Source organism: Dermacentor albipictus, chromosome 1 (assembly GCF_038994185.2).
Source record: "Dermacentor albipictus isolate Rhodes 1998 colony chromosome 1, USDA_Dalb.pri_finalv2, whole genome shotgun sequence".
In the NCBI taxonomy this organism is placed as follows: Eukaryota; Metazoa; Arthropoda; class Arachnida; order Ixodida; family Ixodidae; genus Dermacentor; species Dermacentor albipictus.
In genome coordinates, this window is record NC_091821.1 from 96,725,954 (window position 1) to 96,749,276 (window position 23,323).

General features: G+C 50.1%; 1 protein-coding gene across 6 annotated transcripts in view; it reads left to right on the forward strand.

The window, feature by feature from the left end:
- The first annotated feature begins 445 nt into the window (after positions 1-445).
- Positions 446-23,323, forward strand: part of noc (no ocelli) — a 184,768-nt gene continuing 161,890 nt past the window's right edge. For 4 of the 6 annotated variants that reach the window (XR_011507976.1, XR_011507977.1, XR_011507975.1 and 1 more), the window contains exon 1: positions 446-807. Coding sequence is in view for 2 of the 6 variants with exons in the window: in XM_065432822.2 (XP_065288894.1) it covers positions 748-807; positions 18,057-19,445 (1,449 nt within the window). In the remaining 4 variants the exon portion in view is untranslated. Of the gene's footprint in view, positions 808-6,863; positions 6,941-18,056; positions 22,695-23,323 lie in introns of those variants that run through there. The other 2 variants (XM_065432822.2, XM_065432823.1) reach the window with 2 other exon arrangements.

Sequence of the window (23,323 nt, forward strand, 5' to 3'; positions counted from 1 at the left end):
GACCGAAGAGGAATACCCGGAGAGCGGACAACTCTCTTTCTCAATTCGACGCATTCATCCGCGAAAGAGAGGAGCCGCCGCGGCGGCTGTGGGCACTCTCCGCCTCGCCGCTGAGAAGAGGGAGAAAGAAAAGCTCTCCCCTCCTCTGCCGCAACTCGCCAAAGAAAGACCGCCCCGGCTCTGACAACAAAAGCTGACATAAATCATGCCTGATTGGCAGCTCTGACAACGGGCTGATGGATAGCGTTGTAAAAGTTGACAGCTGGCCCGACGCCAGATCATTAGCTCGACCGGGCTTCCATTGGCCGCGCCGACCGCGGGGAACCGCGAGGGGAAAGGAGAAACCGGAAATTGATGGGCGTGACGTCACGCGTTGGCTCCTCCTTCGGCACACCGGATGTTGGGGCTCCGCGCGCACGTGACGTCCCCGCCCGGAGAGGCGCGATCCGGCGAACGCGTCGCACGCGCAGAACTCGCCGCGACTCGCTGAGGTGCGGACCGTACTCAACTTCGCTGTTCGACTGCGCGACTCCGCGATCTCGCAGCGCTCGCGCCGGTTTTTGCTCAGCTGAGGCGGAACGTACCGGGCTTCTCTTCTGACTGAGGCACCGCTCGCCAGGACACTCGCCTCCGCGGAGGCTGGATTATTTGACCCGCGGATTACTCAACGCCGTCAGCAACCGCTTCGGTCATCGCGTGCGACCCAAGTTGCTCATCGCCTTCGTCTGGGTTCCATGACCCATCACCATGCTGACCTCAAGTAATCAGTACCTGAGGCCAGAGTTCCTGTCTCCGCTTCCGACTACGGTGAGTGGCATTCCTAAATTATGAAACGTATTTCGTTGGTAGCCGGTCTTTTCTGGGCCATTCTCTGTGTGGCAACATCATCAGGTATGCCGACCCGATGACGTTGACACCATCCGTGTTGCTTGCATCGTCAGTGACAGTCAGATAATATAAAACTACGAACACAGTCGCGCTTTTTTGCTGTATCATTACGTTGCTTGTTATGTGTCTTAACTCGAGTTTTCCAAAGGATTGCTCGAATTATGACCGTACGAAACACGTCCCCAGCTGCTTTCGTTGATAGCCCTGTGTCCTCGCGATGCTCTCTGTGAAAGGCGTATGTTGGTTGCGGTGCTCCTGTTGTGACTGGAGCTGGTGTCAGGTACACACTTAACTATCATCGCGTACACATTGTCTCTAAAATGAACCAACGAGGCCACGGCACGCCGGCGTTTGCGAAGACCGCGCCGTGCCCGTCCGGTGGCGCCGTCGTGCGGTGGCAAATCGTACTATCCAACGTTCTTTCGCTGCGTGTACGTGTCATCTGTATTTGGCTTATTGGCGTGCTATATCATGATTCACTAAGGTAGGATAGAGGCGGCATCGCCACCTTCGCTGAACTGCATACTAATTTGTTCAGAACTATTTGTAGTGCATAAAAAGAATGTTCAATTGGCAAAGAGTTAACGGTGCTCTCCGGCTACACCGACGACATTTACACGTTTAGTGATGATGCAGATAATAATCAAGCATAATAATAATAATCTTTGCCTCTTGCTGGCACGCGGTTACAACCATGATACTAATAATAGCAGCTGTCCAGAATTAGCGCGATCGTTTTGAGGTCGTGCAGAAAGCGAACTACTGGCAGCGTTGGTGTAATTTACTGGTTGTAAATGAATGGAGATAATTTGACGTGCTTTGGTTATCGCTGAGGGTTGACACAACAGTTATGTAGTTAAAAGTGGAAGAAGGAAGATAAAAATAACTGATCGAAATACGTCCGCGTGAGCAGTGCGCTTGCCACCTTGTGAAAGTCCGAATCCGGCCTAGAGAAGTGAGGCTTCACCAAAACATTTTTACTAACTCGGCTTCACATGCAGCACGGTTGTTATCAGGCATGCTCGTTTGTTTAATGCCTGCAAACTGGTATAAACTTTAACGGCCGCAACTTCGAAATACGCGCGACCCTTTCGTGAGGCGCGTACTGCGCAAGTACCCTGTATCTGCTGATAGGATCATCACAGTTAAGACGAGTTGTTAACTATCATTTAATAATGTTGTGCAAAACAAGTTGGCACAAGTGACAACATATTTTGCACCCCGTTCCTAATGGCGATGTCATACCGCACCGAATAGTTCGTGCGTGGTCCTGTTGCAGTAGTAGCTTTGCACTGTTTTTAACCGTGTGATCATCGCGGCTCCCTGCGGTCTTCGCGAAACTGAGCATTATACGGAAGCGTTTGCACTTGCGCAAAATTCCTTGGCCACTGCGCTTGAATGAAGTGGTTGCGTGTGTTTTCGTTCCACGTACCCAGGCGTGCCGCGTCCTGTCGTCTTTTTTGTCCGTCTGAATCCTGCGCTATGACCTCAATTATTGCAACTAACCAACTAGCCCAAAAATCTGCACTCCTGTGGCGTGTCTGCCGCAGTTATTACTTCCCATTTATTCCCTTATGTTTGCGACAGAGTCATAATCAACTACGACTATGTACGTACGTACGAGGCTCAGCGCGACGCGTCTTTCATTGGTTATTTACGAGGATCCCTCATTTACGGTTTTGCAACCTGTCAGTGTCGTTACGCAAGCCATGTCATGACTGCCAAGTTAAGCAGGGAATGTTTGTTATGTTTACGAACATTGCCCGACGAGTACGGGTATCTGTAATAGCCACAGGAAATACAAGTCAGCTGTCGCGTTCGCAATCGGCGCTGCGTGTCACAACTGAGACACCGGCGGTTGCTTTGTTCCCCTGGTGCGCAAGTACTAGAGCCGTTCGAATGGCATCTCGAACAAGCTCGGCAGTTTGTCGTTCACGACGACCTCGAGCCCATTGACGTCACGCGCGTTGACGAGGTTGCGCATTTTTCGCCGGTCGACGTCCGATTATGCCGCGCTCAGTCGGCGCGCACGAACCTGTCGCGGGTGAATTACTGCCGCCTGCGGAGCAGCAGGCGCGAAAAGTGAGCAGCGCCTTTTCGCGAGCCGTCTGTAACGACGCCTTTTGATGGCGCCTGTTATTAATGTCCTCCTCCGTCTCTGCGTGTGGGACCAAATAGGCGAAGTTCTATGGAAGATCGCGCGCGCCCGTGCTCGTCCACTGAATGACACGCTTATACAGGTGTGAGAAGGAAGGAACAAAAAATTGAATGCCTCAATGCCGTCAACCACACTTGCCATTGGCTCGCCAAACGTGCTGTTCGCCGAGCACACGCAGTATCGTAGGTGAGCGCATATGTCTGCGAACAGGCGCATGCATTCATTTTACGGCTTTGCCTCATACCTCGTTAGTACATGATTGAGAATATCATGGCACCCGCTTGGAATTTTAGAACAGCCAGTAATGCGTGCCGCCGCCATTGCTCTGTAGGGCCTGCTACTCGATTTCCTTAGCTTTCCTTTGTATTTTTGCGAGTGAAGAGCGCTGTATGTTGTGGAAGGAAACGGGGGGCAGTAAGCTGGACTAGAGAGGCTATCTCGTCTTGCGTACGAATATTGATGCGTTATCAAAAATATAATGTCTGCGTTGTATAATGCATGTAATGGCACACTTTCCGCAGGTTAACTGATGCCGCAGCGATCGGCCCTCGTTTTTGGCCGTCTGTGCGCGGTGTTTGCAGTTTCCTACACGACGTCTCAACTTAATCGCGTCAGTAATAACGCTTTGGTATGTATACCATGGTTAGGAAATTGTCTTACTTCGTGACGTTCACAGTGTAACGATTACAATTGCTTCTTAGTGCCCATCGCCGTTGGAAAAATAAAGACGGTTATCGTTCCTTTTCTACCGACGAGGCGAGTCATGCCTTTCATAGGGCCATATTGAAACGACCCCAGTACGGGACACACACCGTTTGCGTTCGAGGTTTGAACGCACATGATCTGTGAGGGCATGCAGGTCAATTCTTGAAAACTTCTCAAATAACATGAAAGCGGCAGTCGCTACTGCCTTGTACGCCCGTGTCACACTTGGATTTAACCGTTATTTCGTGTCTAAAACAGTGCTTTTATATCTGTACAATTCATAGAGTGGCATGCATTTGCTTTCCTATGTGCTTCTGACTCAAAACAGCTTAGCCATTGAGACACACGCGGTCACCCTATACGTCAGCACCTGGGCGCGTGGCACTCAAGTGCTTGTCTTTTACGAACGCTATTTCGTCAATCGCAAAGCAGAGGTTTGACACCTCGTAAACGGATGGTCCCATGTCTAAATTAGAAGCCTAGATGTTGCACGAGAATGGCACGTAGCTTTGTGACCCCGCGGACACAAATGAGACGTTCAAAGTTAACAATAATAATAACGCGTTCAGAAAGTAACTGTAGCGTTTTCTCTCCGTTTCAGAGAGAGACGGCGCATCACATTATACTCAAAAGAACGAACAACGGAACTATGGGCGTCTCAACCACACTCCTTGTCTTGTTTAGTTAATGCAATGCTCGCGAATACTAACCGTTTACGCGAATTACCATCTCACTTATACCGGAAGATATTGGGGCACTCGTTACCTTTATGTGTCGCGTAGCCTTTCCGCGCTTTATGAAGCCTCCAGGCACGAAGCCATTGCGCCAACTGTCGCGTGAAATTCGACCTGTTTTAGCGAAGGGCAGGAAGTTTTCTTAGGATATCTAACGCATGCCCGTAGCGCATGACACAACATTTGAGTAGCGCGCAGTGCGCGCTACCGTTTTCCGGTCTCCGCGAGGAGCACATTTCACCACGCACGGAAGACGCGGGTGTACCTGTGCGTCCCTCGTAGGCATCATTTACCGTTTGCAGGAACACGGGTTGTGCGAGTATAGGACGAAATCCAGGAGCGCCAAGCGGTGCATCCATATTTCGGACCGGCGAAAGCCCTTGCCTGTGATCGGTGCAACACGCACGGCTGCGGCAATATGTGCCGTTGTGAGCTTGTATCGTAGCCCAGTAGTAGTTTCCGGAATCGACTCTTACCTATATATGTTAAGAAGGTATGAATTCTACGAGGCCTATCTTCTGTTCCAGATAGCCACTTGTGTGACAAATAACTCCCATGTTGAACAAGAAAAGAAACGTGTCGCTGTTCAGTTTCTTTCGCCGTACACTATGTGCCGCCTTCACCCGTATTTTCTTTTTGTTTGTTCATCACACGAAACGCCCCGGTCGTTTGGCACCGCCGTAGGAACTCTGTTCGGGCTCCTTCGTACATATATATATATATGACAAGTTGACCAGGCAGCCATCGCGTCGAGCGCAAATAGCCAAGGCTTTTAACGTCGTGGCTGAGGTCGCCGACGGGAAGAGAGAAGTGTTGTGGGGACAAGGGAAGGAAGGAAAGGCGACTGTAGTATAAAAAGCGAACGCATCGTCGAGCCCAGGACGATTAAGCCGCGCGCTCGAGGGCGTCGTGCAAATTAATCGGGAGCCCCCGCTGTCCTCTTGTGCCTGTTCTTCCCGCAGCCGGGGTCCGCGCTTTGAATAAATTGCCGCTGCTTGGCGCCACTCGATTTTTCTTGTCGGCGCGCTTGCGTTGTCGACCCGCGGTCGGAGGAAGCCCGCGCTCGGAGCGCCTCAGGCCGCCGGGCTGTGGGTGAAAAAAAGAGCGTGAAGGCATACCGCGTGTTGCCACGTCACCCAAAGGGGTCATCCGCCCGTGGTAATTCCTTGAACGTTGAAACTCCCCTCTCCACATTCTGACGCCCAAATACTCCGGGACTACCTCATTCCTTATGGAGTAGCTGTGCGTCGGATCTCTGAGAATTCAAAGTATCGAGTCGAGCGGTCTCTTATTTATTCATTCATTTTGTCGTTTGTTCAATTTCTTGCTTAATTTATTCGCTTCTTGGTGCGTTATAAACTGCGACTTTTTTTTTTAATGGAACGCTGTAAAGACTTGTTTCGCGTTTCTGCTGCACAGAACTGTGTAGAAGCTCGACAAGGACAATAGTGGCGCATTCGGTATCGCTTGCAAAGACATCTAGTAATGCGGATTGAGTCTGTTTGTCGAGCAACTCTCGTTCGTAGGCAAGTTGCGGCAAATTTACAGGCCGTGCATGTGTGAGCAAATGTCTGAATTTTGTGGTAATTAAGACGCGCAAACTGAAATTTACAAATGTACAGGAAAGTTCGCAGTACGAAGTCTGGACTGCAGTGCGCAATTTCCAGTTACATTCAGAGGCCGAGTGGAAAGTCGGCATTATCGCGGAATCCCTGGTCGATATACTCTTGTTCGGAAGAGCATCTTACGAGTGCTGAAAGTGCTCTTTGTAGCCGCGTAGCATCTATGCTGGGAGGACCACGTGGGCCGCAGAAAGAGACGCCGCGACTTGCTCGCAGTGCGATTGCACCGCCGCTGCGTACAGGGGGCCCCCTCTTGACGATGAAAATGCGCGCTTCCGAAACTGGGTCTTCTTTTTTTTTTTTTCCCTCCTCCTTCCTTCCGTCGGCGAAGATCAGTTTCTACCCCGTAATGACTCTGAGAACGGGCTTCCCATCGTCGCGACAATCTTCACAAAAGTGGCTGCCCGTTAGCCGGTTTCCGTGGGGTCCTTGCCTGAGCGAGCGGCCAGCCTCAAAGGACGCTTGTCCTGCCGAGGAACAGCGCGTTGCATGTTCGCCGTAACGTATCATTGCTGCGTGGGTCGCATGACGAGGCGCGGTACGGGCGGCGCGCACACTGCGCGGTCGAACCGTGCACCCTTGCCATGCCTGGAGAGCGGATGCTTCGAGAGTATTCACTAATACCAACCCGGCGTCCTGCGCTCTAGACGAGCAAATTTCGCAAGTCACCGTTGTGCTCCCGCGAGCTGCGCGCGCCATCTCACCGCTTGGCAAGAGATGGCGCTCGCGCCTCGGGCGGGATAGGGCGGGACACAATGCGCGCGTTTTTCACTGTGGCGATGCAAATGATTGGTCGCACACATGTTCCCGTCTGCTCACTGGGTTCGTCAGATGTGAGTGGATTCTCGAATGCACGAATACGACTTTTTTTACATATGTTTATTAACAATTTTACGTGTATGCGCTATAGGTGTTTTTTACGCATTTTTTTTTTTTTTGTGTGTGCTCGCGTACTTAGGTTATTCGCCTCTCAAGTTGACAAACCGTGTAACTATTGACGGAAGCTGCGTTTCCCTTAATGCCGTTTTGTCGTGTGTCACCTCGATGTCTGACGCGAGTTGGTAGAGATTAGTCTTTGCATGCCCGCTTGATCTGTTGGTGGGAAGGCCCACGCGCTGTTACCGCTTCTTTTCACTATTTTTCGAATATCCCACTGGAGCACTCGTAAAGTACCGTATTTGCACAAGTCTACGGCGCGCCCGATTTGTAACGCGCAGTTATATGATCACCAACGTAAAAAAAATAACTCAGTGCCGATGCTACTGCGCACATCAAGTAACGAAACCTGAGTCGACGCGTACCGTGTTCAAACAATTTTATGGTACATGCAAAGGCACACAGACACGCACACAGCAGAGTCTTAGCGGCTAGTCACTATCGGAGTCCGACGACACCTCATTTTCCCGGTTTACCGACCACAGAAAGTCATCTTCAGTTTGATCTAACCATTAGAAATGCCACACGTTCAGCAAACTGGAAAATGGCGAGCGCAAATTAAGGCAGAAAAAAAAAGTCCTTTCGATGGCAGTGCGGCTAGCTACCTTGAAGTCGGCTTTTTTTTTTCTTTTTTTAAGTAATAAAAGGTGTTGTTTTTGATGTTGAGTAGACTTAGTTACGATTGCAACGCGCATGCAAATTTGAACTCACGTTTTAGCCAAAAAAAAAAGGGGGGGGGGGGTGAGAGGTGCGCGTTAGAATCGTGTAAATACGGTATTTATGATCGCGGCAGATTACCAATTTGCCGCAGCAGTGAAAATATATTGCGCGCTTTTGAACGCGAGTTAACGCTACGCGCGACTGAAGCTTTCGCAACACCCCGCCATGACACGCAAGGCTTGCGAACGGAAGCTAGACAGCGCGCGCTGAAATTGCTCTCTACTGTATTATAGTTCGCGAAAAGATTGCTGAAACTATACGCTGGTAGCTCGCACCTGGCGCTTTGTTCCCGGTGCCAGCACACACACCTGTGTGTTCGCGCGTGATCGGAGCAAAGCAAGGGAAGAGTTACAAACAGGTCATCCGTTTTATAAAGCTTAGCGAATCCGCAGCCGCCTGTATATTACCGCTGTTACCACGTTATTTTAATTGGGTTTGACTATATTTGATTTCCTGATAGCCCGATCTGGCGTGATCTCGCTACTACTATCGCGGTACTGTAGCTGGTGTTGCCGATCGGAAACGGGCGCTGGACAGAAAGATCGCAGGTGAATTAACGTGAAATCGTGTCGGGTGTCGAGGGAATGAGTGCCGCCTGTAGATAGAGTAAATAGCTGTTTGAGTGTCTTGTGTGTCGTGCTCGATGTCACAGTCGTGGTGGTTATTGGATTCCTCCACAAAACTAAAAAAAGAAAAGAGAAGGTTGTGTTCGGGCAGACGTAGAGAGCAAAACTAAAGCTTGAATAATGGGTTGATGCTGTCGCCGGAAAGATGTGAAGTTTAATGTCATACTGATCATATTCAGTGGCAAGAGCGAAGGCGGATTGTCATCAAAAATCGCATCATACGATATAGACCTCGAGGTGCCGTTCCGTTGCCAAGTTTGAGGGCTTTAGACGCTAGATATAGGAGCGAGGGTGTAATTTATTTGTTTGTTTGTATGTTCCAGTTAACTGAGGAAATGCTTCGTACAAATATTTTTTTTTCTTTTGCTCGCACGTCTGTATTCATTATGTGATTCAACATCTTCCAAGTTGATTTTATGAAGATGAGAATTATGCTTAGCTGTCCCGCTTGCGCGTCGCAGCGAGGGATATAGCTTGCGGTTTCGGCAAGCTCTTGTTATTCTAAGTCTGTATTGTGCGCTTTTATAATTTCGTTCATTTGTGCAATAATGGGCAGATAGGCACGGAGACAACGACAATCGCAGCGCGCAAGACCATGGGCAGCAGAAAGCGAATGGTCGTATTTCCCTATTTCCTTTATTTATTTATTTTTTCTTCACCGCCTTCATATAGTGTAGATTTGCGCTGCTGTTTCTCCAGCACGCGTGTTTGGTCCGTGACGGGTTGGTTTATTGTAAAACCGTTGCAGGCAAATGGCAACTCAAGAAGCTTCTTTGGCTAGACGTAAAGAAGATGTGTTTGCGTCAGTAAGCGATCTTTACTCGACTGATATGTTACCAATTTGTTCGCTTGTTAAGGTAAGATATGCAGCACGCATCAGTCTTGGTGTCGTGACTGTTTCCGCGCTGGAAGCAACAGGAAGAGCTGAGAGAATGTTCGTTCATACAGCTCAATGCTGACACGTAAGCTGAAGGTGTGGAAGCCAGCAAGCACCTTTACGCCTCGTTTTAACGATGGTGACAGGGTTGCGTTTCTCACTGCAAATTTTGTTATCCGTAATGTAATTTTCCGCTGCGCCACGTTTGGTCAAAAATTAAAATGCTAGCGAGCTTTTTTAGTTTTAAGAAGCACAGGAGAGTGGACGGCAGGCAGCAGCCCTGGTAGCGACATCTTGTGGCGGTTTCTGCAGCAACGAACCCCGATAACCGTTCTTCTTTTTTTTTTCACGTTGCTGTCTAGGTATAATAAAGATTCACTATTTATGATTATGTTGTTACCAACGTCATTGCTTCAGCAACAGGGAGTAGCACATAGCCCGTCATTGCACTAAATTTTTTATACGCTGAAATCAGCGTCACCAGAATTGCCGCAGCTTAATTTTACTTCTCCAAAACGTTTACGGACCATCCAAAAATCTCAACGACCACCGGTTCTCTCAGGGACTCCGCGAAGAATGCTTCGCCACAATGTATGTCTTGAAAAAGCTGCAGCTGAATGACATGGGCGCGAAGCCAGTGACGCCTGCTCCGTGCCGGTGAGGTGATGTAATAAGCCTGCAAGTAGAGCGCCACGCTGGGCTGAACAGCATTGAGGCCCATCCACAAGAAACCGATTTTCGACGGACTTTCGGCGTCGACGCTCAACGAGTTTCATTGACGGCTCTCAACCACAAGATACTCTTAGTCTTCGAATTACTTCAAGCTTGGCGCAACGTGGCCAGATCTTCCTTCTTAAAGGCCCCGAAATTAGCAGGCTGATTTTGCAAAATGTTGCACTAACAGAAGACTTGTTTTTACTCAATAATGTTTTGTAGTTCTGAAACTTAATAAAAAGGATTTTTAGCTTTAGCGCAAATGTGTACAGTATTTTGCTCGTTTGTACTGAAACACGTAGCACCAGTGACATAGCATCATCAGCAGCCGCCGTGCTCGCTAGTGTGCACTCCGGCACTCCCTGTCTTTGAGTATTGGTGCACAACGTTTCATTATCGTACACTGTCGATACGACAGATATTTCTCTATGGACAGAGAAGAGCTTTTGTTGCTGAAGCTGAAGCAGAGAGACAAAAACGCCGCCGAAGAGGGACGAAAACACCATTGCCAATGATGGCGTTCAAGGCTGCACTATTTGCCCTGACCGGAGCACGTGAAAGCGATCAGCTGTTCCGGTAACCACGTGGACAAGGCACTCACTAATGGCAACGCGGGAAGCTTGGTCTGTGACTGGCCTCCGAGCTCGCTCACATGGCGCGTCACGCCGTCTCGGAGGCCATAGTTTGCTTGCCTCTTGCAGCAGAACTGGTAGTTAGGCGAGTTGGTAAGTATTCATGGTGAAATTTGTAGCGCGCACAATAGACAGGGACACAGAGAAGGAAAGCGCTCGTCTGTCCACCTTCTCTGCGTGCTTCTCCATTGTGGGGTCTACAAATTTCACTATAAATGCTTGCCACTTGCTTCGACCGTCATTTCCGCCGTCGGCGCTGCCATCTGACTTACTATAAGTTTTGAAGGTAGCGCCACTCCTCCTTTTCTGCTTGCTTCTTCCTCTGCGTCACTATATGGAAGCACCCCCAAGAAAGCTCGAAACTAATCAGGGCATGCAGACAAATAGGAATATTGGTTGATTACTTTCATATGCATTATATTTACTTTCATAGATCCATTATTTCGCACAAAGGGTAAGTATTCGCTTAGTTTCTAGCACAAGGTATATTATATAAACGGCATAATATGTGCAGTCTAACCTTCAACACTGTGCATGTTGAACTTTACACCAATCGCCATGGCGTCTCACATAATCCCTCGCATGCGCCTGCTTCGATCCATATTCACGCTTGTTACTTGATCTCCACCCGACGGCAGAAATAAATGGTGAAAGCAGCCATCGCTTAGTCTGATCTCACACTGAGAGCAGGATATTAGGTATGTTTTGTCGTTATTGATATCAGCTATTTGTTTTGACGCTGTTTCCTGCACAGACGATGCCGAGGGGTAAAATTTCTTTTATCTTAGCAGATGGCGCCGCAGCCTTGGCGCTGGTGATGCGTTAACGATGCAGTACGCTTTGAAAGCCTGCTTGCGCACTGCATCGATATTTTACTTCACCGCTTTTGTACAGTACGCGATGACGGTAATGAGCAAACGCCAACTAAACGACGCGGCGTAGGTGCGCATATTAGGCGGGACAAACTGTTTTCGGCTAGACAAACCCAAAGCCACTGCAATGTATACTGCAAATCAAAAGAAGCCCCAGCATTCAAGTTAGTACGGCCTATAGTTGCAGCGCCGAAACATTTGTTGCTGTGGCGTATCGCCTACGCCGGCTGCGTTTTCGCATCGACGGCCTGCCCATACAGCCGTTTCGGGGCTCCCACGGGCTGCGTATCGCTATAAAAAAAAATGTTGCCTTGAGTCAGCTATCACGTCTCATAAGCAACGTTCAGCGGAGCCAAAGCTTCGAGGTATGGGAACACAGGTACATGAGGGGAGTTGCGCAAGGTGAATATAATTCGCATGTCTGCTAGTACGCCACATTTGCGTAGTGTTGCGTAAAGACGGACGCTTCGGATGCTACAGCGTCTGTAGCAGGCGGCAAAACGCAGACGAAAAGATTTCGATGTGTTCGCCTGCCTCATTGGCCGAGGCACCGCTCGCTTCCACAGCTTCTGATACAAAATAGCACAGCGCCGTGTGCCTTTTTACGCAACTGCCGTGCTACTCTCTAAAACACCGTTGGCTACGACTACGCCGTCCTGCAAAAATCCAACCGGATTATTGGCGCATGCGCGCTAGTTTCGAACCTCCTGCAATATGTTAAATGTCACAGCCATTTAGAACATCGCATGCAAGCAATGCACCAATTACAGATGAGAATGAAGGATAACAGAGCGAATAAGCGCTACGTCATTCTTGTCGCTACGTCGTAAGTCATTCTTTGTTAACATGGCGAGACGCAGATACGAAAGCGTGCCTGTGAGGTCTTGGCTCCCTCCCTATCGCCAGGCAATCATAATAGAGCTTTAGCTCGGCGTTTTTACGCTCCGCTTAGCAGCGGAGCGGAAGTGCGAATGCGCATGCGCCCTCCGCTTAGCCACAAGCTGGCTAGCGGAGCGAGAAGCACGGTCAGCTTACAAGCTGCCTGAGCGGAGCGTCGCTGCCGTCTTTCGATAGCGAGGGTGGTCGATGCGCGCGCCCTCTCTTACATCGAGGCACCTTGCTTGCCTCGCTCTTTCCAAGATGGCTGCCTCCAGTGACATGTTCTCGACCATGCCGTGCACTTCAACCACGCCTTTATGTTCGCCTGCGCAGCCCAAGCCACAAAAGCGATTTCACACAGACGGAGGTTTATGTTTGCTAAACGAAGTTGCAAGTGCTGACCCATTTGAATACCCCGCAGCGTGGGAAGATGTGGTGCGCGCTGTGCAGCGCATTGGTGTCTGAAAGGACTGAATTGGATGCGGAATACGAGCTCGCTGGCTATCACGTGGCGTTCCCCAAAACGACGCTTTATTTTCCACTGGACAAAATGGACCGGTAGCGCATTACAAGCGCACGTCTATATACTTCATGGACAAATAAGTTATATATATTCGTTTTACTTTATGAAAACGATCAATGAGTGCTTTTATTTGTTCCATTACCTTGAATTTCGGCAGACGGCGGTGAAACTACGAAAGGTGTGCTTGAAATCAGGGGTGCATTCAGGACTCGATGGCAACCAAAGGTCAGTGGGACGCCTCGTATTGGGCGCTCACGGGAGGACTACAAATGAAGTTGTGCAGGGTGATATGAGCTGGACAAGTTTTGAAGTGAGGGAAGCTCACAGTAAAATTGATTGTGAAGAGCGACTGAGGAATATGGAAGAAACTAAATGAGCTGGGGGAGTGTTCAGGTATTTGTACTGGAAAAACATTGATTCACAGTGGAGGAAAAGAACTAGCAAGCTTACCAGCAAGTACGCGATCGCTATAGTAACATGGCAACAAAGAACGTCAAGCGGAAAATCAGAGAGGCTGACATAATCTCATGGGTGGCGGCAAAGGAAAAGAAGACAGCTATGAGTAACTACTTAAGTGGAAAAAACTAAATCAGGAAAGAAGCAATTTACAATAACTCAAAGGGAAGCTCTTTTCGAAGCGAGATCAGGATGCCTAAGAACACGCGCTTAGGAAGCGAGATACAACAAGGAAGAAGAAAGTATGTGCTTGCTGTGGCAAGGCTAGGGCAACAATGGAGAATGTTTTTATTAGAACGTGAAGATATCTGCCCAGTGGTCGATTTAGGCACCTCTGGCCTCCTTGAAGCCCTTGGGTTCAGTGAGAGCAGGGGGAAAGTAAACATGTCCGCAATAGAGATTAGTAAGAAGCGATTGGAAGATTGGTGGAAGAAAAGTAGGGAAACGACGAACAGCGGAGGCGTTCACAATAGGGGTTCAGAAAGTTTGGCCGCAGGAATTTATCGTGGGTTTTTTTCTTTCTTTTTCTTCTTTCTTTTTTTCTTTTTAACTTAGGTAGGAAATTAGGCAATATAGTAGCAAGAGCTTAGTGGCGCAACCCACCACCCCGTTCCAAGGGGGACGCTCATAGCATCTATCCAACCGTCCGTCCGTTCTGCTACGCTAAACGCATAACTAAAACGTGAAAATCACCGGCCGTTCCGCTGTGGTTAGCGGGGCAACTCGGGGGCGGAGCGGACCGTAAGGACGCTCAACTAAAACACCCCAATGTGCATAGCGATTGGTGCGATGACCGCTGCCCTTTCGCGAGGACGTGCGCATCGTGTCGAATTTATTAGTTGTATGTGTAGACAGCATTATGCAAGCGAATCGAACACGCCATGTCTGAGCATTTGCGATGGCATGTCAGTTATCTGAACGTAAGAAGGCAAGCTGTCTTCCTACGATTCGGCACCTTGACGTAATGGTAATGGATGTTCGATCGCTAGCGATGTCTTTTTAACAGTGGCCGCGTTTTGGCGCCTCAGCTTTCGTCATCCGGAGAAACAGCAGGTGTTGAGCTATGCGAGACGGGTGCTTCACGTGTATAGTAGTACTTATAATGTTACAGACCACCGTATTTAGCCGTGTGCGATGGGCTCTTGAGCAACTGTGCGCGTGTAAGTTTCTTTCTTTTGTTCTTCTTCTTTGTCATTTGTAACCGGGATGGGTAGCAGCGCTGCACTCCACAGGGTATGCACATTTTTGCACTTGGCTGGTGTACAAGAAGGAGTTCGCAGTCAAGTAGACTTTTGGTTAGGCTTGACTTGCCAAGGTATTCAGGGATAAGCCGCTTACAATAACGGTTTTTGCAATCCCTTAACGCCATCGCATATGGGAAGCTGCTTTATATTTCCTGATCCCGCGAACGTCAAATAAGGATCAGCGCCACCATCAGTATACACTTCTCATAGTTCTGTTTTGCTATTGCTGTCTCGAACACGCTGCTCTTCTTCCCCGATGTGTCTGGACTGGTGTCGACCAAGTGTTTGACATGGCCACTTTGGTACGCGTAACTGCGGTCGCATGCGAGCACACATGAGGCCTTCCTTCTACGGCCGCGCCTTATCATCGCGCCATATTGTAGATTCATGAGCAAGTTAAAACAGGCAACTGGAGCTCAACTAGTGATGGTTCCGGTTGATTAACCTGCTCGAAGTCTTAAAAAATATATTGTTTTAGGGTGGTGGTCAAAACAGAACACTGTAAAGGAAGGCTGCGAACTCAAACTGCTTAAGGGCAAACGAACAAAAATAACAGGTAGCGCTATGCATGGCTTCGACTTTTGTCTATGTGCTCTGTAGTCTTCGTGTCTGCCTTGTCCCTTTGTATCTTTATATCCCTCTTCCGCAACCGTTTAAGCGGCAGTTTTCTGTACATAGTGACAATCGCTCCGCTTTCACGGAAATAGCGCTATGTTGGACGTATGTCTATACACCGAGACCTATATATTGACGGTGGATGGGTGAGGGTTGGGCGCTAGATATCATGAACGGCATTCACGCAGTTGTGACGTTTATAGCGCGCATTTGCGCTTGCTGGCTGGTAATGCTCCTTGTATGCGTTTCTCACCACCGACCAGGTGTTACTTTCTTAAAGACGGGACGGTTGGATTTTGCGATGCCTCCGGCAGAGACAAAAATATCGCCTAAAATAATTTGTAGGAGGTCCACTTTTCTTGGGGGCGGCGCGGCCTCTTGCGCCCGTTACGCGCGCCTGTGTGTGTGCGCGCGCATACGCGCTGTTGCATGGCGCATTGCGTGGCGAAACAGTGCGCTGAATGTGCGGTAGAAGCGCGCACGGTCTTATATTGTTCCCCATATATCACGACCATGCGTCATGAAGCGCAGGCGCTGTCTATTCAGGTCTATTTTGCAATCCAAAATTCCAAGAATGAAATCTGCGCGCCACTCCTCGCAATAGAGGCGCGCGGCTTTGTTGGCACGAACCGCGTCGTTTTTGTCGCAGTGCGCGCGGTAATTCCGAACTGCGAGGAGCACAATGAGAGGCCTCTTGCAGCAAGAAGACTGCTGGCGAAGAGGCAGCGAGAAAGTGAAGAAAAAGAAGTGGCGCCGTTAACAGCTTAACGAGTTGTCGTGTGCAAGGTTTAAGGGACAAAGCGGCGCAATGTGATCGAGGGCTTCCGAGAATCGAACGCAGCCTTTGCGCTTCGTGTGATGGAGCGTATTCTACTTTTCAAGATTGTGTTAATGGTCATCTTAAATGGTAATTAATCTTCCTTGCTTGTTCGTTATAGAAATAAAGAACCCACCCCTTATGTAATTCTGGGGGGGGGCTGTTTTATGTAAACAGCCCCCCCCCCCTCCCCCCAAAGCTAAACAATGGCCGATAGAACGTAAGGATTCCTATCACTCGTTTCTCTTCCTTTCTTATCGTGCACTACTCATTGCCAGCCCATCCCGGTGAGGTAGGCGGAGCGCCGCTCTGGCCTGACGAAACGCGAAAAAGAAAAGAATAGGAACCGAACGGTTACATTATATCAGCAGTGTATCCGTTTTCGAGTCACGATGTAATCACGTACAGCTGCGGCTCCTACGAAACACGGTAACATGTCCTCGTATAGGCGTGCAGCTAAGGTTTTGCTATTTCTCTTTCGACACGGCTGCGCTGCGAGTCTGTCAAGTTTTAGCCGTATGCGTCATCCTGTGACTGAAGGCCTATTGTCTTTCTTCAAAATAATTTGAGAGCCTTACGAACAAGGGAGTGATCGAGGGGATTTAGCTTTGCCATGTCGCTCGCTCACTTGTAAGAAGCAGTTGGCCTGAATTGATTTCCTTACTAAACTATAGCGATTCTTTGGATAGAGCGGAGCGCATCTGCGGAGGAGTATCGGGAAATGTCTAGTTTGATGATTCCCATAGTATGCGGGGCGATTGGCCCTGTCAACTTATTCAGCAGACAGTGGAGTGGTGGGCAAGTGGCCATGGCATTTTCACCGCGCCCCCTGTGAAACGGTCACTGTTTCTCGTTCGCACCGCGTCAGAGAACGCGTGTTTAAATGCAAATGATATATAGTACACCTATGAAACGAGAAAATCTGATGACGATAAATCGTCTTGGGTATTCAATAGTTCTTGGGGTATTCATAACGTACACCCGGCCACTGTCTCAGGCGCTATTTTTTCGCGGCTGTGGAAGGTAGCGACATATCAGGCCTGGCGCTTAAAGAAACGAAGGCTCCCGACGGGTGCGTTGCCGAGTGCATGCGCCTCATTGTCTCGCGGGATGCGCACTAACACTCCCGACGCTGCGAGTGACAGGAGCGGGACATTTCTGCGGCCGAGACAAAGGTTTCGCGCCGAGGCGGCGCACATGTGTTACAAAGCGCGCGCAAATATTGCCCGCTTCCGAGAAACCGATGATGGATTGGGGCGTCCGGCTGTTTTGCACTCTTATTATCCGTACCTTCGAAAGACCAAGCGAAGTAGAGGCGATCGACGCCGCGACATTTACTCCTAGCGCTCAGGTCATGTGCGATAGACCGAGCTCTTTCGGTTCACGCACGCTGCTGATAGTCTTTGCCGTCACACTGCTTCCACTCATCCGATCGGAACTTCTTCCTTCGCCCTCCGCTGCTGTCGTGCTATGTTGACGGCAAGAATGAGTGAAGTTGATAAGCACTTAGGGAAAGGAGAAACTGCTCCACTCGACATCTAGAAGGACGGCTAGTATTCAGGTATCCTATACTTCATTGTGTGCGCACTTCGTGTGTCTTCTCTTATTCATTTTGACGGACAATCTGTATTAATCACATCGAGTGCTACGTGTGAACTACGAAGTCACGTGCGTGGCAACTTGCTCGTGTGGCCGCAGCTGTGGAATCGCTCGTTTTCATTCGACTTCCACAATCGCTAGGTCCTTTGACTCTTCCTCCTTCGTGAATTTTCTTTCGTGGCGAAGCGTCAAAGCGAGAGACTGGGCTGATATTAAACAAGGACGCAAGCTAAAGCTCAAGACCTCATGCTTTGTCCTGCGTCTTTAGACATGCTGCATACATTCTTGGCAAAAGTGACGAACAGGTGTCTAGCGCTTTATCCTGTATCCTTGTTCGTGCTCCACTCGGCTGTGTTCGGCAGCTTTATTATATTGCTACTGCTAGCCACCGGCAAGCCATTGGCGCCATGATTTATGTTTTCTTTTCGCTTTTTCGCAGCTCGACGCCAAGAAGAGCCCTCTGGCACTGCTGGCGCAGACATGCAGCAACATTGGCGCCGACAACCCCAACATCAAGCCCATAATTCCACCGCTGGAGAAGCCCAAGGACCAAGACAAGAGCAAGGGCAAGTCATCGTCGCTCTCTTCTTCTTCGACGTCCTCATCGAGCCAGCTGGACGACAAGCCGTCCTTCAAGCCCTACGAGTCGGCGAAGAAGGAGGACTCCGCCTCCAATGGTGATGTCGGCGGCGGCAAGAAGTCCCCTTCCTCATCGTCCAAATCCCCGCCGCGGGTCGCCAGCTCGTCGCCCGCTGCGTCCATTGCCTCCAGCGGCAAGGCCTCGCCTGCGGCATCCGAAGGCGGTCACTCCAAGTCCGATGCTTCTTCAGGTTCAGCGACGGCCATCACGACGACTACCTCCTCGTCATCGTCGACGCCTTCGTCGCAGAACACGCTGAGCGGCCTTGGCTACGGCGGTGCCGCGGCCCTTGGCTTGGACCTGGCGCGCGACAAGGACGCGCTGTCGCAGTTGACCTCTCTGAGCGCGGCCTACAAGGGGCTCAACCCGCTGGCTAACTGCTGCTCGCCGCTGCTGGCGGGCCATCTGCCAGGAGGCATGGACGGCTCGTTCCCCGGCGCGGCGCTGGCGAGCCAAGCACTGAAATTGGGCAGTTACCCCGTCGGCTCGCCCCTGTCGCCGTACGTGGGCTACGCACGGGTGAAGACAGCCGGCGGCGGCACCTCGCTGGTGCCCGTTTGCCGCGACCCGTTCTGCACGAACTGCCAGATGAGCATGCAGAGCGCCCAGCTGGGTGTCTGTCCCAGCGGCTGCACCCAGTGCTCGCACGACCGCCTGGGTCAGAGTCTGGGCCTGAACCCGGGGCTGGTACCTCCTGGGATGGGCTCCAGCGGCCTCGGCTCGCCCCTCTACCCAGGCGCGGCCGCCGCGCACTCAATGCTGACGCGGCCCAACGTGTGTAGCTGGATGGTGGGCGACACGTACTGCGGCAAGCGGTTCTCCACCTCTGAGGAGCTGCTACAGCATCTGCGCACCCACACCAACCTGTCGGTGACGGACTCTAGCGCGCTGCCGCTGCTGTCGCCAAGCCTGTCGGTGCCGTCGGTCAGCCTGAGCGCAGCAGCCGCCGCCTGCCACCTGCACTACAGCACGGCACCATCGCTGACCACGCCGGCTGGCCTTCGCAGGACCTACCCGACCAGCCTGAGCCCCGTCGGCTCCCTCTCGGCGCGCTACCACCCGTACAAGCCGCCAATACCGACCTTCCCCGGCACGCCATTCGCGCCGCTACCTCACCCTTCGCTCGGCATGTACTACTCGCCCTACGGACTCTACGGACAGAGGCTAGGACCTCCTGTGCACCCCTGAACACGCTCTCTTACTCTTTCGTGGCCTGTGGACACTCGCCAGTGCAGTGCCATTACCCCTCTCCCACCTACCCTCTCTCTATACGGCTGCTCACTTGTAAGAAAGTTCTTCACGTGGACTCTTGTGTGCGCGCATGCGTTGAAGCTCACTTGGACTCTGAGCGGCTTTCTTCTCATCCCGAGCGTAGTTTGTAACGATCTCTGTCGAGCCTTTCATGGCTTTGTGCCCCGCGTTGCTCGGCAGTGCTTGTCTTTCGTTGGTCTCCCTCTTCATTTTTTTAACGTGTTGTTTAGGCCCCAATAGAAGCTTGTCCGAAAGACATCGCTACGGAAATACTTACCGATAGGCCTCGTTGTGCCGGTAACATATGCAAGCAATATGCAGTTCTTCCCCTTTGGTGAATTTGCTGCTAAGAGTGAACCGGAAATGCACGGGCAGGCATCCGACGGGCTGTTCTGGCTCTATTTAAGCACGATTGTTCGCAATAATGTCACGCCTGTAGGATTTATGCACTCGAAAGCGTCGTGTGATTTTGGAAATGTACTCCGCGTCACCTGCACGTTGTCACAGTTTTTTCTTTTTTCTTTTACTTTCGCGACTGTACTTTGCGCACTTTTACGATTCCACACTCGTCACTTGTGGGGCTGGGCTTCACCGGAATGGCTCAACTAAAGAATTAACAGCTGTGAAACACTTCTTGTCTTTGGTCACGCGCCTGTCAATACGTCAGTGGACATCCGTTTTATTGGCTGTTGTTAGCATCCGCTGTATCCGGCGACCTTTGTCTCCCTTGTCAACCTTTTTCCGTCGGTGGCATGCTAGTACAGGTGGCGCACCGATTGTCATTCACGCCGTGACATCTTCAAAGGATGGAAGATATTAAGTCGGTATGAATGCAGGCTATTATTGCTTTCGGCCTATTTCGATTAACCGCGCGGATGCAATCGGCATTCGCACTGGCAAGCTACGCCACTTGCTCGTTGAAAGCCACGTCACAAAATGAACGACGAGGACGAGGAACGTTGTCCTTCTCACAAAAGGCGCAAACTACTCACTTGTTCGTCATCGACGGCCTATGCCTGCGACGTCAGGCGCCAATTTTCTCACGTCGGCTCTACCTTAACGACAGTTGTGCGCCGCCTCCTGCTTGCTTTTTTTTTCCTTTATTATTTTTTTTCCGGCGTATTCCCTTTCACGATGTGGGTCTCGTTATGTCGCCACAGCGGGCCGCGCGGCCTATCGAGGCTGCATCTATTTTAGCTGGTGTTCTGTTCGTTTCCACGCAAGTAGAAAAGAAAACCATTTGTGATGTACGTTTGCTGGCAGTGTCGCCGCAGGCATGCTCACTCTTCACAGGCTGCACCAAATTTGCACGAATTTATATCGATGCTACGTAAAAGCCTTCAGGCGCTCAATTCATATACTTGTTCACTGCCATCGCTGGCGTCACTTCTAAATGTGTCACATTTTGTCTTGTTATACCAGCGCTAATGTTATTCTCCGGTCACCGGCTCATCCCAGCGTGGCGGTGATTTCGTGCACGCTCCGAACGGCGTACATGCAGGACTGGAGAGTGCAAATGTTAGGGGGGAAAATGTGCGGTAGAAAAGTGAAAAACAAAAGGAAAGGAAGAAAAAAAAAAGAGCAGTGCTTTCAGTTTGGTACATGTTTCAATGTATAAAAAAAGAAAGAGGCTACGAGGGGCATCTTCGTGATTGCCCCATCGATCAGGTTGACGAATGGTGCCTAGCTCGGCGCGACGCGATGGCCTTGCTAATCTAAATGAAGCGTTTCTTTGAAAAGGGGAGAGGGAATTAGCATACGCGAGGGGAATCGCGTGATCCGAATGGCAGATTGTGTGCTAGCAGAGCGCTGCAGGCGCGCGATTTATAAATATTCGTCGCGCCGCTGCGTTTTACGACTCGCTGGGAGTTGGGCCTCTTTTTTCCGTGTGGCCGCTCTCGATGCTTATCTTGAGCGATGAGCCCGCGGCTGTGAGTGCGCGCCCCCTACGTAGTGGTTGCACCGCGTGGCGCACACCGTTACGACAAAACGGCAAGGGTCGTTCATTGGTTCACCGCTCCTCGATGCGGTGTCGTTTCCTCAGATAATAAAAAAAAAACTATTTCCAGTGGTACGTGCGGCCTCTCTGATCGGCGTGTGCTAAGGAAGACGCCGCATTGCAATGCATAGGATATGCAAGGAAAGAAGGAAAAAATCGGAAAGGGTTGGGGGAGGGTAGGTGGACACTGACCAGTTAGGTTTGTTAACCATCGTTACTCGCGAAGGGTCCCGCGTCATTCCACTGGTTTTGCAATGTGTCCTTGTCGGGCGTGGGCAATTTACAGCTTAGCGTCTTTAACGGTAAAGCTACATATTTACTAGAAAATCGAATCCCGCTGTGTGTCCACTGAGGAAGAGGAGGAAAAACATTTATTAAAGAAAAAGAGAGAAGCCGCTGACTTAAAAGAGGAGCGAGTAGATCACCATGAAACCTCCAAGACCAAACCCCAGCGTCGCGTTTTTTGTAACTAAGCATTTGCCTGAGTAGTTTCATTTCCCCGGCTTGCTGCTGTTTTGGCGGCGCCTGTAGCTGAAGAAGAGCGCGTAAACCCCTGCCGCAATGCAGGCGCGCCTCTCGACAGGAAAACTATGAAAACTATAGACACGTGCGGCCGGTTCGTGTTCGGTGCCGCGCACCACGCACACAGGGATACAACGGTTAGTTATTGTTGCTTGGGAAGGTTGGAATTGGAGTGTAATGTTTAATCTTCTCTGGGAGTTAAACGGGGAAGCGCTTCCCAAAGGAGAATGCATGCTCGATTTGCACTATAGCATGCCTAAACGCGGTGTGATCTCTCCTGACGTCAAATGCTAAGTCAAGGGTGTCCAAAGCGTGTTGCCAAAATAACACTCAGTCTTTATTTTATTTTTATTTTGAGACGTCACGTGTTTCAATTGCGTCGTCTCGTCCTTATTCTTGTGGGAGGATTGTAACATACATACTGTACAGAAATATGTCCGTTCGCATTTTCGTCTTGTGTGTTGCGCAATTTCTTGGAAAGTTCATGGCTACTTTTCATTGTTTTCGCTTGTGTGAGATGATCGAGTCGTGTACATTAATATATTTGAAGTCGGCGCGTGCGGAATGCGCACGCGATAGTCTTTGTTTGTATTATTTTGTTTATTGTTGTACATACTCCTTGATGCCGATGATCCTGCAAATACATGACACTGATGAAACCTGGATTATTGTCGTCTCTCTTTTATCGTGTCCTCTCTTCTTGTCTGTAAGCGAGAAAGTGCGGTACAGCTCCCGCACGTGCCTACAAGGCGACGTGGATGGAGCTATGTCCATCTCTAGAATGACCAATAGTTTGCAAAGCTCAAGGCTTTCCATGGCAGTCTAAAACGAGGATCTCTAAACAGGCGACTGATGATGCCCTTGTTTTAGTTTTCACGCCCTGCTCCCATGTCCCAAAATTGCCGTAACCATAACGCTTCCTCCACATCGAAAGGTCGAAGCCTGCTCAGCGTGTCGCCATGTGTTACATATGTTACCTAACTTAAAACTTGACTTACGGATCACTGAACTGCAAGCTACACTCTAAGAAGAAAAGGAGGAAATGGGGTACTGAGGTTACTCCTTTAGGAGAGCAACTGATCTGCCACAACCATTCTTCCCTTTAGGGGGTAAGTGCGAGGGGATGACCTGTTGCTCCCCATGCCGTCACTCCTCCGAGGACTAACAGCCGCTCTTTTCCAATGCTCCTCAAGGGAGTAACGGTCATTATTTCCGATGCTCCGCAAAGGTGGAATTAATGAAATTAGGCATTTATACCCTAATAAAAAAAAAAAGATTACTCAACCCGCCGTGG